The sequence below is a fragment of the Apium graveolens genome, chromosome 2, assembly GCF_009905375.1.
Source record: "Apium graveolens cultivar Ventura chromosome 2, ASM990537v1, whole genome shotgun sequence".
Classification (NCBI taxonomy): Eukaryota; Viridiplantae; Streptophyta; class Magnoliopsida; order Apiales; family Apiaceae; genus Apium; species Apium graveolens.
In genome coordinates, this window is record NC_133648.1 from 315314959 (window position 1) to 315330667 (window position 15709).

General features: G+C 42.1%; 3 protein-coding genes across 3 annotated transcripts; all 3 read left to right on the top strand.

Annotated features, from left to right (window-relative positions):
* Positions 1-5396: 5396 nt before the first annotated feature.
* Positions 5397-7162, top strand: LOC141704042 (uncharacterized). Its single transcript, XM_074507393.1, has 3 exons — positions 5397-5765; positions 5876-6340; positions 6437-7162. Exons 1-3 carry the CDS (start codon positions 5397-5399, stop codon positions 7160-7162), a joined length of 1560 nt encoding a protein of 519 aa, XP_074363494.1.
* A 2733-nt stretch (positions 7163-9895) lies between these two features.
* Positions 9896-10225, top strand: LOC141704059 (uncharacterized). Its single transcript, XM_074507402.1, has one exon. It carries the CDS (start codon positions 9896-9898, stop codon positions 10223-10225), a length of 330 nt encoding a protein of 109 aa, XP_074363503.1.
* Positions 10226-10773: 548 nt separating this feature from the next.
* Positions 10774-11160, top strand: LOC141704072 (uncharacterized). The gene has a single exon (XM_074507407.1). The coding sequence runs from the start codon at positions 10774-10776 to the stop codon at positions 11158-11160; it is 387 nt and encodes a 128-aa protein (XP_074363508.1).
* Positions 11161-15709: the final 4549 nt, after the last annotated feature.

Consider the following 15709-nt stretch of genomic DNA (forward strand, 5'->3'; position numbering starts at 1 on the left):
TATCATATCAGCCATTGGGAAAATGACTAGAATGAGACTAGACAGCCATTGGGAAAATGACTAGAACTAGACTAGACAATAGCTCTCTGATTCCTCAAAGGCGTGAACCGGAACAAGAGCTCTCTGATCTATTTCTAGTAGAACACCTTTCCCCTTGTTAAAATGGCCAGAAGCTCTTCTTCATTTGGGCATAACAGATCTTATCAAATTATCAAATTAAGCTTATTAAAAGAGCCTTCTTCCATAACAGCTTATCACTAAACCTGAAACAATTGGAGATGTTTCTTCTCCGACAAAATTGAAATTCATGATTCTCAATTCAAAGCATAATACATAACAAACCAATCTAATATGAACAGAAACTAGATACTTTTATTAGGACGTTAAATTTCATTACATAAGAAACCTTCAAACTATATAGAAACTGTATTGCTCCCAAACATGGAGCTCAGAAACACAATACCAAGATTCATGACCATACACATAACTATGCCAACACTAACAACTTCTATTACGACATAACTTAAGTACCAAACTTAATCTTCAACCTATCCAATTTATTCGCCTTCCACTAGAACATAGACCTTGAATCACAATACCTAGACACCAATTGAAACAACCACATATAAATATTACCGATACGAAAACTAGTTGGTAATCTCCCATTTTACACCAATTGAAACAACCACATATGATACGAAAACTAGTTGGTAATCTCCCATTTTAAGTTCCCACCCAATCCGATATAAGTTTTGTTGCTTTTCACTCAAAACTTCCACTTGAAAAGATAAAGGAAGTTTAATTTGAGCAAAAAGCGACAAACAATTCACTCGAACCATGTCTAGAGCCGCAACAATCTCCTCAGATCACTAGTAGCCTCATCAACCCTCTCTTCTTTCTTTGCGAAAAAAGCCGGAAACGGAACAGCGCTAGGCGGAGGAGACGCCAACATCGATTGAGAACCAGCATACAAATCATTAAAAACCCTAATTTGCTCCATCACAATATCCGGGTCGGGTCCTAACCGATCCGTGGAAGACAACACCTCTTCCTCATCTCGAAACCCTAGTTTCACATCTTCCAATTTTTCGCCTCTTTTCAAAATCTTCACTTCTCCCATAACAAGTTTCTTATTACCAGATCTATTTTCCACCGTCCGATCTTCAGAGTTCCTCGAAGATCGACGGTTATTATTTTCCGTGATGTTTGATTGGCTTCGTTTGCGCCGCCGAGACCGCGTTGAATTAGGGTTAGGGTTAGTACGAGATCTGGATTGAGGTGAAATTAGGGTTTCTTTGGGGATGCAATTTTGGGGATGTAGAATATCTGTGGACATTTTGTTTTTGTTGTTTTAACAGAAAATGAATAATCTATGCTCTCATGTGTGATTTGTATTTGTGTATTAGAATTAGAATTACAAGTTCGATTTAAGCACCGGTATTTATAGGCCCTAACCTAACTTAGGGGTTGTGTATTGAGATGAATATGAAATTATGTACATAGGCGGTGACTTGTTAGCAAAAATCCACACGTTTTCTTTCACAAATATGACGTATAGCTGCGGTTCTGCTGAGATTCCTGTTAAAAATTATTATAATGTTCAAAAAGTTGGTGTTGTAAAAAATATTTTACACATTCCTTCTTTTTAAAGAACAAAATTGAGACATTAATTAATTCTAGTTTAACCGAAGCTTCTGGATAAATTTATATTTTAGAATTGCATGGTGTTGAACTCGTATCAAAATTTTAACAGGAGTTTGGGTTGTCTACGGACATTGATAAAATTAAAACACTCTAGGTGCCCGTTTGGTAACTTGGATTTCATTTGAAATTCTAGATTTGATCAAATAACATGTTTGGATAAGTAAAAGAATTTGAATTTGGATTTCATTTGAAATTCAAAATATTCAAATATTAGTACAAATATGAGAATTTGAAATGACAACTCAAACCATTTTATCTTGTTTTTTCTTAATGGTTAAGTAACCTTATCTTTTTTTTTCCTTAATGGGTAAGTCATCATTTAATCAAAAATTTATCTCTTTTCGTGCTTGGGATTGGTATTGGTTTGGTTTTGGTTAAATTTTCTCAATTTACTCTTATTTTAAAATTAACTTAAAACATGTACGATACACGGAATGCACAATTTTTTTTTAAATACTACATAATTAAAAAAAACTTTAATTCAATTCTTAATTTTGTTCATTTAAAATTTTAAATGATATGACTTCATGATAATTATATAAGTAAACATATATGTTCATAACTTTTTAAAACATTTAAACTTATTTAAAGTGATAACATTGGTAAGAGGGAAAATATTATTATAATGAAATTATTATTTTATTGTGGTTAAAAATATAATGTCTTCATTATGTTGGTACCTTAAAAAAACTATTATTTTAGCATGATAATAACTTAATCGATTAACTATAACTCTATAAAAGATATTTGAAAAAGGTAATATTACCGATTTAATGATATAGTTTTATTGAAAATTCTAAGTGTATTTAAAAAAAATATGTTTTAAATAAAATTTGATTTTTTATTTCACATGAATATGATACGAATTATACTTGATCTGATATTAATTTGATTTATCTCGGATCAGTGATTTATATTATTTTATTTTAGGTCGATGCCCAATATACTGACCAAATTAAACTAATTATTTTTAGTTTTATTTTATTTTATTTTTAAATTCTGAATCAATAAGATAATTTTGTTTTAGACTGAATAATTAATGTATATGTCTTTTGTTGGTCGAATTGTATTTTTATTTTACTTTTGTGCTAGTCTGAATAAATTGTATAATATATTTTTTTATCCTGGATAAATAAAATATATTATTTTGTTTATCCAAATTCATTAGTATAATCTTTTTAGGAATATTGATAGTATTATTATTTTATCTTAACCCGAGTCACGTTATATATCAACCAAGTCTTAGGAATTATATTTAGTTTGTTTAAATTTAATTTAGCCCGAAGTAACAAATTAGAATGATATAGAACTCGATAAGAATTAAAATTTAAATTGGTAGAAAAAGTTGAATTTAATATAACTTATAATGATTTAGAGTTCGATATAAAATAGAATTGAAATTGGTAAAGTAATAAAGGAGGTTGACTTCAATATTAATTTGAATTAGAATTGATCGACCCAATATTTAGAATTAGAACAATTAAGTAAGGGTAATTAAGTAATTTCAGCAAGTACCGACCGACCGACTACTAAACTTTTAATGTTTCGTCTATTATAATATATGTTATACCCAAAATTTGGCATTGGTTTGACTCAGGTCAAACGCGGGATAATTAAAGTCAAAATCGGTGTTGCGTTGTAAAGAAGGGCATCTAGGCGCGTCCCTGATGCCTAGGACGCGTCAACCATGTTGAGGTTGCTTGCTTAGGAATGGTTCTGTGGCAAAGAAGTGTGGAGTACGTGTCTAGGATGTAGGACGCGTCTTGTGTTGATGGATTGTCGTATAAGCTTTTACAAAGGTTAGGACGCGTCCTTTGTTTGTGGAATGTCATGAGGGGTATTTGCTAGAGGAAAATGTGGGACTTCATAAAGTACAGAAAGCGCCCAATATCTTTGGATGCGTCCTATGTGTGGTGAATGCATTCTCAAAGGTAAGCTGAAGACAAAGCATGCATGGGGCGGAGCAGTGGAGATTATTTTTACTAACGTATTTGTTGCAGGTACTCTTTGAAGAATTCCCTCCTTGAGACGGTCAAGGAGGGGGATGTCCGTGAAAAGCTTGAAGGCCTCCAGGGGTATGCCTGATGATTGAAGGCCTCCTTCTGTATTCAACGAGTGTCCTCGTTGGGGATGCGGGGTTAACATTGGTGTATGCTTTGGGAACTCTGTTCTTGTATTCGACGGTTGTCCTCGTTGGAGAACTTTGGAGTCATCCTGCACTTTGCACCCAAGAGCTTGGGATCACCTGTCCTGTTATCTGGTGGGTTATCCTCATTCGGGGGACAGGGACGCGTCCGGCATTTGGGATGAACCGTGGCTTTACCTGCGTCCGTAAATCAAGGGAGATAGTTGTAGCGGAGTGTAATCCTTAAGCAGGGAGAAGCATTATCCGTGAAGTCCTACGATTACGGACGAGCCTTGGGCCTTCGCGGTTGGGCCTCATAGTTGGACATTCCTAAAGCTAGCAGAAGATGGATTCTGGTTGGGCTTCTACCGGGCCTAGGAATAAGAAGTCTAAGCCCTTTAGATTTCTTGTTCCCCAAGAACTACGTTAGGCTTGATCCCTATATAAAGGGTACGTAGGCACATTGAGAGGGGTAAGAAGTTGAGAGCTGAAAAGGAGCCACCACTTACTCTGATCAATCTCAGCCTAAAATAAACCACCTACCGCTTGATTTTCCGGCGAAGAACCACCGTCATAGATCTTAATTCCGGCGAGAAACCTCAATCTTTATTGTTACCAGATTCCTCCGTCAACAAATTGGCGCTAGAAGGAGGGGTGCTGATTAAGATCGTAATCTTGGGAGGAAAAGATGCCTTACAATCATGATGAAAGTTCTTATGATGGAAGTGACAACAGATCTGAAAGAGAAGGCGAGGGAGGCTACACTCGCCATGAACCCTACGTGCCTAGAAACATGACAGATCCACCGAGAGCTCCGGGTGTGGGAGGGACACCTCCAGTTCTCATCAGCAATGCTGATATCTTGGAGCAGTTGTACCGCATGGGGGATACTCTTAATAGGTTTCACTCAAGGCTGAATACGGTGGAGCGTCGCAGGACAAGGAGGGGTCATCGTTTTCCCCGTCACGGTCACGCTGTGGGGAAGGCGCCCGTAGTTGAAGGAGATGCTCAGGCCAGCGGAGAAAATTCACGAATCACTCCGCGATGCTTGGAATATTATGATGATGTAGAACCTATTGTGGAGCTTGTCGATGAGGACACGGACAGTAGAGAAAGGCCTCGTCTTATCAATCAGGTTGTGCCACACCCCCATAGGTCTGGGTGTACGATGGACGAGCATCGTTGTGCGAAAAATACTCAGAATTAAGGTGAAGAAGAGATTTTTCAACCTTAAAAAGAAGGCTTGGCATAAGGTTGGAGGATGACGATTTGAGAATGATGCTGGTAGAGTGGCAAAAGGAAGGAAATGCTGGAGAAGCTAGGCCCCGTGACACAACACGTGTGCCCCTACATACCAAAGGGATGATAGGGTGCGGCATCGCGAGCACGAGCGTGCCCCTCCGCGAGGAAGGTTCGGGAAATTATTACCGAGACTATCAAAGGAATGGACGAGGAAGGATGGGATACCAATATGGAAGGACACCCAATAATGGTAGGAGAGATGGCGCGCCCTCCATTGAAGGAGCTCCTATCATTATCCCTGTAGCTTCCCACAGTGTTACGGGTAATGGGTCCAGGATGTGTCTTCATGACCGGGACGGCGTGCGAAGTTAAGAAAGGTTGCAGAACAATGAGGAAATACCGCGACGCGGTCAGGAGGAACCTCGCGTGCGGGGGAATGTTCAAAATCAAGATGGTAACATGCCACAGCCGCAGCCTCAGGCGAGGAGCAGCGAGATCCACCGGTACACCCGGGGGTAATCAAGGGGAACAACAACAAGTTGCGGAGCAACCCCAACAACTCAACGTTCAAACCATTCCTGGAGTAGGGACGTTTAATGTGAATGATCTTAAGAGGTTGTTCAACCATCTTGAAGGAGGTAGGGTGACAGCAACTGCGCAAGCCCCTTCCCCATTTTCTGCTGTTGTGAGGGAAGTACAGCTGCCCACATGATACAGGAACACAACTAATGACTTGTGTTTCAATGGAAACTCCGCCCCGTGGAATTCTTGGGATGTTTCAACATTGAGATGGATGTATATCAGGTACCCGACTTGGCACGATGTCGTCTCCTGGATGCCACCTTTAGAGAAGGTGCTCAACAATGGTTCCAAAAACTTGGTCCAGGGGTGATTACATCTTGGGAACAGATGAAAACCTTGTTTCTAACCCAGTTCCAGGCAGTAGTGAAGTATACGCCACCTGTTACCACGCTGGCCAACGTGAAACAAAAGGAAGGGGAAAGCTTGACCTCATACTTCAAAAGGTTCAATGCAGAGTCTACTCTGGTGAGAGGCGCAACTGATGAGACGCTGAAAATACTTCTCATAGCTGGTCTGCGCGTGGGAACGGATTTCTGGAAACACCTGCAAGGAAAGGACCCTGTGTCGTTAGCTGATGTACCTGTGCAGGCGGAATCCTTTAAAGCGATTGAACAATGGCTTGCTGAAACAAAGAAAAATGATAATACTCACAACTCCAAGGGGCGGGCTAAGAGGAGAGATAGATCCGTGAGTCCAGATTACCGGCGGAATGCCTGAAGCCCTAATAGGGTGAACACCGTGAACACGCGGAGAGAATGGAGTCCACCGTCAAACTATGAAAAGAGGGTAAACAATTACACTCCGCTGGCAGCATCCATTGATCATATCTTTGAGGTGAATAAGGACAGAGGAATTTTCAAGAAACCATACCGTTTGACTTCATTTCATGAGTCCACCGTCCACGACACCCATGAGTGTCGTCACCTAAAAGATGAAATTGAAGAATTGATCAAGGCTAGATATCTGGGAGAGTGGATTGATAAGGTGAAGTGGCGTAGAGGAAATGATGACAAGTGGAGAGATGAAAGGCATCCCACACAGGCAGAGGATGTCGAAAAGACGGCGGAGGTTAAGTTCCAAAGGGCTGGAAGTATTCAGGCAATCTTCGGAGGACATCCGTTTATTGGTAATAGCAATCGAGCATTGGAAAGGAATGCAAGAGAGGCACGACACCCACCACTCACCAACATTCATAGCTTGGAAGATAGACCTCCAAAAATATTCAAAGGGGAATCTGCTGATATTACATTCAGGGAAAGAGAGTCAAGATGGGTGCATCATCCTCATAACGATGCTCTGGTAATAACTATGCTTATTGGGGAAATGAACGTGCATCGGGTCTTCCTGGACAATGGGAGCTCTGCTAACATCCTGTATTACAGCACGTACAAAAAATTGGGTTTCCCGGATAGCGACATGTATTTTGAAGATGCACACATCTATGGCTTTACTGGGGAGGCGGTGAGAGTTATGGGTTCGGTTAGACTTCCCGTCACACTTGGGGAATGAGCTCTGTCTGTCACTCAAATGATAGACTTCAAAGTGCGGGATCAGGACTCCGCGCACAACGTGTTGGTGGGCAGGCCTTGGTTGCGGGCATTCAGGGTGATAACCTCGATATATCACTTGATGATAAAGTTCCCAACACCTAACGGAGTGGGCAGTCTGAGAGGGTCGCAATACGAGTCGCGCGACTGCTATCACAAGGCTGTTAAAGAATTTTGCAGGAGAATGTACGAGGGAAAAGGTCTTCCGTTTGAGGACGCGGAGGACATTCAGACAAAGACAAGTGGAGAGGTTCACGCCCATTATTTTGTGAAAGGCCCCGAGGAAGAAGAAACTCATGATACTGAGACCCATGTTTTGACGTTGGGGAATGTTTCGAGGATCCGTAGTGTGGAGGAAGTTGTGGTGAACCATATAGGAGAAATCATGCAAAAAGGATTAATAGAGAAAAGTTGGAAGGAAGAAGTGAGATTTTACAAAGTCTCGAATGTAGCCTCAAGGTGGATGCTCCTCAAAAAGATGACGCGCCCTTGAAGAGTGAAAATGGAATTGAGGTTGATGCTCCTCCAAACGAGGACGCGCCCTCCGCACCTGCATTACACAAAATTATGCCCTGTCCTGAGGTAGATGCCCCCCGCATGGGGACACGCCCTCGGATGCAAGAATGGAGGTCGAGGACCCCCGAGACTTTGACTTTGATCCGGATCCCAGGATCCCTACGCCCATCGAGAAAACAGGGCCGACCGAAGATACAATACCAGTTCCGGTCGACAAAGATGACCCAAGCAAGGTTTTGAGAGTGGGATCTCAGCTGAGTGATGAAATGAGGGGAATACTTACCCATTTTTTGATTAAAAATCTCAATGTCTTCGCATGAAGTCATTCAGACATGGTGGGGATTGACTCAGGGGTAATATGTCATCGGTTGAATATCTTCCCTAATTGCACGGGCATACGACAAAAACATTTCTCGGTGAGCGGGGAGAGGGCGGTAGCATTAAAGAAAGAGGTGGACCGATTACTGGAAGTGGGGTTGATCAAAGAATCTTATTACCCCGAGTGGCTCGCGAACCCGGTACTCGTAAGAAAGCCGAATGGGAAGTAGAGGACATGTGTAGATTTCACAGATCTCAATAAGGCTTGCCCGAAGGACAGCTTTCCGCTTCCACAAATTAATCAGTTGATTGACGCGATAGCAGGGCATGCCTTATTGAGCTTTATGGATGCCTACTCCGGTTACAATCAAATTCCCACGTAAGGTCCCGATCAGGAGCATACATCCTTCATCACTGATTAGGGGCTATACTACTACATAGGAATGCATTTGGATTGATCAGCGCTGGTGCAACCTACCAGCGATTGGTGAACATGATGTTCAAAAACCAGATTGAGAGAACCATGGAGGTATATGTGGACGATATGTTGGTAAAATACAAGGAGGCAAATGACCATATCAAGCACTTAATGGAAATGTTTAACATTCTGAGGAGGTTTCGCATGAAGTTGAATCCACAAAAGTGCGTATTCGGCGTAGAGTCGGGCAAGTTTCTTGGATTCATCGTCAACCATAGGGGGATTGAATACAACCCCGCAAAGATCAAGGCAGTGCTAGATATGAAATCACCCACCAATGTGAAACAAGTGCAAAGCTTAACTGGGAGGATCGTCGCGTTGAATCGATTTGTTTTTAAATCGTCCGACAGATGCAAGGAATTCTTCAAGGCAATTAAATTGGCGGGGAAAGACTTCGTGTGGACACCAGAATGTGAGGAGGCTTTTAGGAGGATCAAGGAACAACTGGGAAACCCTCCCATGCTGTCAAAACCATTAGATGGAGAATCTCTAATACTGTACCTTGCAGGTTCTGAGTATTCAATCAGCACTGTGCTGGTAAGAGAAGAGGACGGGTAACAGTCACCAGTATATTACGTGAGCAAGCGATTGCACGATGCTGAAACCCGCTACACAAACATGGAGAAGCTGGTTTATGCCTTGATCCTTGCATCAAGGAAGTTACGGCCATACTTTCAAGCCCATAGAATTGAAGTCCGCACAACATATCCGCTGCGGCAAGTCCTTCACAAACCAGAATCATCCGGGTGACTGTTGAAATGGGCTGTGGAGTTGGGACAGTTTGACTTGGAATATATGCCCCGTACAACAATTAAAGGACAAGCCTTAGCCGATTTCTTGTTGGAATTTGATTCTGTGGTTGATGATAAGGCTTTGGTAGTGATTCAACCCCTTCATAATGAGGAATCTTTAGAAGAGTTCCCACATCCCTGGTGGATTTTGTATGTGGATGGGGCAGTTAACAATGGGGGAGCAGGTGCGGGCATAGTACTTGTGTCTCCAGAAGGCCATCATCTGATGAGTGCAGTTCACTTCAAATTTTATGCAACGAATAATGATGCGGAGTATGAAGCGTTGATTAATCTCCTAAAGATCGCCTTGGAAATGGGAGTGCGAAACCTAATTGCGAGTAGCGATTCGGAGTTAGTGGTAAACCAGGTGAATGGGGGGTTTCAAGCTCGAGGACCGTGAACAGAATTGTATTTGAGATGCACGCAGCGCCTGATTGAAAAGTTTAAAGTGGTTAGGTTAGAATGTGTACCGCAGAAGAAGAACAACAATGCGGATGTGCCGGCAAAAATGGGATCACAGTAGGAGGCTGTGTTGTTAGGATCTATACCCATAGAGATCCAGGAGATTCCTAGCATCCCAGAGTTGGAGACGATGCAAATGGATGAGGCTCCTAAGGAAACGTGGATGTCGCCTATTCTTGCCTACATTCACAAGGGAACACTCCCCGAGGATAAGTTCAAGGCTCGTCGACTCCATTATCAGGCTGCAAGGTATGTGGTGTACGATGAAGTTCTGTACAAGAGGGGCTTCAATCAACCGCTGCTCAGATGTGTCGATGAAGAAGAAGGAAATTATATACTAAGGGAGGTGCATGAAGGAATTTGTGGTAATCACTCGGGGGGTAACTCGTTGGCAATGAATGTTTTACGCCAAGGATATTATTGGCCTATGATGAAGGAAGATGCTGCGAAATTCGTTTGAGCATGCGATCGCTGCAAGCGCTTTACAAACTACTCATCTATGCTAGCGACGCTCTTGACATCTATGGTAAGCCCGTGGCCATTTGCCATGTGGGGAATTGATCATATCGGAGAACTGCCCCAGGCTAAAGCGATGTCAAGTATGCAGTGGTTGCGGTTGATTACTTTACTAAGTGGGCAGAATTTATGCCATTGGAAACTATCACCGCAAAGAAAATCAGAGATTTCTTCTTCAACTCCATCGTGTGCAGATTTGGAATCCCTTACAAACTTGTGTCTGACAACGAAAAGCATTTTGACAGCAAGGAGTTGCGACAGTTATGTGAGGATCTTAAAATCAAGAAGGAGTTTGTAGCGGTTTATCATCCTCAAAGCAATGGGCAGACAAAGGTTGTGAATAAAATAATAAAGCATACCCTCAAGACCAAACTGGAGGAGCGCAAAGGGAATTAGCCTGAAGAACTCCTAAAAGTGATGTGGTCCTACAACACCACCCCATGATCTACTACGGGAGAAACTCCGTTTATGCTGACCTATAGTTATGAAACTATGGTCCCTGTGGAAGTTGGTTCAAGATCGCTTCGCAGAGATCGTTACACGGAGGAAGTTGCAGAGGTTAATCAAAGGCTTTATTTGGATCTTTTGGAAGAAACGAGGCAAAATTCCCAGCTGAGGCTTGCGGCATATCAACAACGTACTGCAAGGTACTATAACAAGAAGGTAAAGGGACAGCTGCTGAAGGTAGGAGATTTGGTGCTCAGGAAGGTGATGCCAAATACAAAGAAACCCCATCATAGAGTGTTTGAAGCTAATTGGGAAGGACCGTACAAGATAAAAGCAATCTTGTGGAAAGACACTTATCAATTGGAGGATATGGAAGGAAAGCTGGTTCCGCGAACATGGAATGCGGAGCATCTCCGAAAGTATTATCAGTAAGGCGCGGCTTTGGCCCCTTACATAACTTTTTTATTATTATATCCTTAGGGTTGTGCCCAGATTATAGGCTAGAAGCAATAAAATTCCTCCTAGCCTAGGGGGGGGGGGTAGTGCATGTACTACTTACCTTGGAACTGGTTGAAGGATCATTTTTTCAAATAAATTCCCCACAGAGCATAGTAGCCGTGGGACTGGTGCACTTTTTGATACCAGAGCGCATTATTAATAAAAACTTTGAAATTTTCCAAAGGTTATTTACTTTTTTGATTTGCTTGTTCGTATGATGCGTCCTAGCCACAGAACGCGCCCTGATGAGTAGTTCTATACATATATTGGTAGAAGCAATGATAGATAAAGGGAACAACAAAACTCAAGTAAAAATGGAACTAAGACGCGTCTTGTGACTAAGGACGCGCCCAACTAATCATGGCTGATGCTTCTTTAATTTTGTGCTCTAATTTTGGCACTCCATAACTAGAAACTTGAACGTGTCTTCAAGAAGGACGCGTCCAGTCTGAAAATTTAAAAATATCTTTTGAAACAAAGGGTAGACCCGCCAAGACACCAGGACGCGCCCCTCATGCTTTGTGCCTTATCTAAATACACAAGTGCAGCATGATATCACGCTCATTAAGAATATACTATCCAGATAATTCAAAAACAAAACAAACAAGGACGCGTCCAACTAAAGAGGACGCGCCCATTAAGGACATCTACTTGACATGTGATAGTAGATAGAATAATAACAAGATTTCAAAGGCGACGCGTCCTCATCATAGGACGCGCCCATATTTATGACAAAGCAAGATTAAGAAAGTAAAAGATATGCATAAAGGTAATTAAAGAGAAATATCATAAAAAGTGCAAGCAAACAGAGTTCAAAGATAACCATTATAATTTGCAAGGCTTCAAGGGGCCCGCACCCTTAAAGTAGTTTAGATAAAGCTGCATGAGTAAACATAAGACACACCCTAAGCAGGAGGCGCGTCCTGGGACTTGTCCTGGTTGTCTGGAGGAGGAGGCTGAGTCTGAAGTGGAGAAGGTGCTGGGGACGCGTCATCTTCTTCCAGGCCAAGGATAATTCTCTTGTTTCTGATGGAGTCTGCGGCCCTGATTCTAAAGTCATTTACCCACTTCTGGGTGTCTTCATCAAACTTAGAAAAGGTGTATTCTGGGTCATTGGCTATGAACCCAGAACACCACTTTTCGAACCCGGCTGCAAAACCATTCTGATATACCAGCTTCTTCTTCTCCTTCCATCCATGCAGTCTGTCATCGTTCAGAGTGTCAAGCTCCAGCTGCATTGTGGAATTCAGAGAGATTACATCCTCCATAGCCTTCTCGATAGAGGTGACATTGCCTTCCAGCACCACTTTCTCACCCTCAAGACGCGTACTGTCCTCCTGCAGGCGCTTTATCTCGGTATCTTTTTCTTGGGCGAGCAAATTGATGTACTTTTCTAAGGATTTAATCTTGTCTTCAGCTTGGCTTTTGGCAGTATCAGGAACGGCAAGGTGCGCCCTGAGCCTAGCAGCCATGTTGGCACTTTGCCTAGCATGCAGGTGGAGCGCGGCTGCAGCCCTTACCATGGCTTGTTCTGTTTGCTCCTCTGTCCTGAAAGTCCAGCGTCGAACTTCATCTTTAGTGAAGTCACCAGTTGAGGAGGCGCCCAAATATTGGAAAAAGAAGGATTGCTCATCTGGCACTACTTTCTGACGCTTTGAGGGCGTGTCCTCCTTCTCGGGGATGTCCAACACCGTAGTGTCAATGATTTTTGGTGGATGGGAAGGAGTCACAGCAGGAGTAGGATTCTTAACCTTTGGATTAGACTTCATAGGAGCCTGCTTCCTGGCTCTCAGTTTCTTGGTGGCCCCAATGGCAAACCCCTTGGGTAGAGAAGTCATATCTGTGACACGAACATGATAAAAAGTGTCAATCATGGATACATCGAGATAAGAGGATGCGTCCTAATAGCAAGACGCGTCAAAAGCAGGTTATAAGACATGTAAATGCATGAAGATATGTCAAGTAAAATGTATGAAGAATGCATGTATAAACAAAGCAACGATGACGCTTCCAAAATATACGACGCGCCCTATCCAAGGACACTGATTGTAACGTGGACTATGAGGAAAATATAAGTGACATGCTAATGGCATCAGTCATAAATATTATAAGAAGACGCGCCCTGGTATTAAGGCGCACCCAAGATGAAAACACGGATGTGGGAAAATATTTATATATCAGGTTAAGTTAAGGATTATGTGTAAGGAGAAGGTAAACATATGCATGACGCGTCGTATGTGCATGACGCGTCCTATCCCTAATGCTCTTTACCTTGCTCTAAGTCCACCTGTCTACTAATGTCCAGTTGGACAATTTCTGCGGCATTGAGCCCTTTGGCCTTCTCAGAAGCAGTGAGAACGGGTTTACCGTTATAAAAATCTCGAAACTTGCAAATAGAGCCCACTCGTGGGGACAAAGCTCCTATTTTCTTCAAGTTTTCCTCAGTAATCATATCCTTGAGGTTGAAATGCTTTTCAGCATATTTCAGCACCTTCTCTGCTCTCTTTTTTCTCTTTCCCGTTAGCTCTTTTTGGGTTCGTTTGTCCAAAAGAAAGGCAAAGATGTCAAAGTCAGAATAAATAAGAAAATTAAGTAAAACGCGTCCTAAAGTGAGGACACACCCTTTATTTAAACACTTACTTGTCTCAAGGTTAAAACGAACGCGAGCCCTTTTGACATCATATATATAGAAGAATGGTTCCTTCCAGTCTCGTTCGTGGCTAATCTTGTCTTCATTGAACCCTTTGTTGTTCAACCATTTATTGACAACAAGGAAATGGTAGCCAGGGATAGATTTCCTGATACTATAGAAATAGCTGAATTCCTTCATGGAGGGCGCGTCCATTCCGAGGTTATGATACATCATGTACAAAGCCCAATCAAGTTTGTAAGAGTTATGAGATAGTTGTACAGGGGCTACATCATACCATCTCAGGATCTTCTTGATGTATGGGTGTAAGGGCGCGCCCATACCTAGAGAGATGAGTTTTGGAGTTAGGACCATCCTTGGAATCCTCAGGTCTTCTACATTAAAGATATGGGGCCTCATCATCCTGAGAGGACGCGCCCATATCTCCTCCATGTCGTAGTATTTTATGTTCCATCCAATCTCCAATTCTGTGGCTGTGGAATCATGCCAACATATGCTATCTTATTCTCTTTTTTCCGCCAGACATTCTTCTCTGTCTTAGGAAGGTTCTTGAACTCCTTCCAATCAAAATCAAGTTCCACGTCTTCTGGTTCCCAATGTTCGAGTGGAGTGTCAGATTTTTGAGGAGAAATGAGATATTTCTCGGGATCAGGAGCCCTTTGTTCAAAATCCCCCTCGCTATGAGGCGAGGGTGCGCCTTGGGAAGGTGACGCGTCCTGAACAGGAGACGCGCCCTCGTTTGGGATGGTTTTTTGTTTGTGTGATTTACTGGAGAAAGGGGTGATTTCATCATCAGTCCAATCTTCAATGGCCGTCCTTGAATTGAGGATTGGAGTTCTTTTGTGTTTTGATTTTCCCTTTCCCATTCTGGAGCTTATAGGGACATGATCCATAGAGTCAAAACTGGAGTCTGACATGATTGATGTCTTTGATTTGAGAGATTCAAAGACGCGTCTTTCTGCTTCAAGGAAGGATCCCGTCCTATGAAATTCAGGGAGCTCATGTTTGGAAGAGATGGAATGAGGGGAGTAAATCCCGAGGCGTTTGTTGAGAACTTTGAATGGATGGAAAGGTGATGAAGATGACGCGTCCTCCAGCTGAAAAAAGAAGGAAGAAGATCTTGAGGACGCGTCCATGTTTATAATATATATATATATATATATATATATATATATATATACTGAAAATATGAAAAAGACAGCAAGGGCGAAGGAACGATTGTGAGGACTCATCCTAAACGTCTATCGCAGGAAGTATGTTGGGGAGATGCGTCCTAGGTGAACAAGTGTGTCTATGTAGTTCTTGGTTGAAACAACTTAAATTATAGTAACCGTGGGGATATAGCAGAAGATGAAACGATTATAGTCAATTTGGGGAATTCAATTAAAACTCTAAAAACATGCAATTTAAGAATCAAATAGGCAAAATATGATGCTTTGATAGATATATACACATATACATACAAAAGGAAATGAAGAACAATCAAAGTAAAAACAAAGCATACGAACGGTTTTTTTGCTTATTGCGGTTGGATTACTCGACCAAATAAAAAAATAAAAGATGATTTACGTACCTCATAAGTTGGGGGTTGGATTAAGCTAAAGAAATCGAGAAATGGCCGGCTGAATCGTCGGAGTTTTAAACCTAAAGCTTAGAGGCGGCGGCGATGGCGGTTTCTTGAGAGAGAAAAGAGGAAGGTGATGATGGTGTGGTGTGTTAGGGTATTTATAGGAAAGTAGGAGGATGACGTGTGTGCCAGCTGTCACACAATGGTCAGTTGTGAAAACCTTGGACGTGTCCAGGGTGTTAGGACGCGTCCTGATGTTTAGCAAT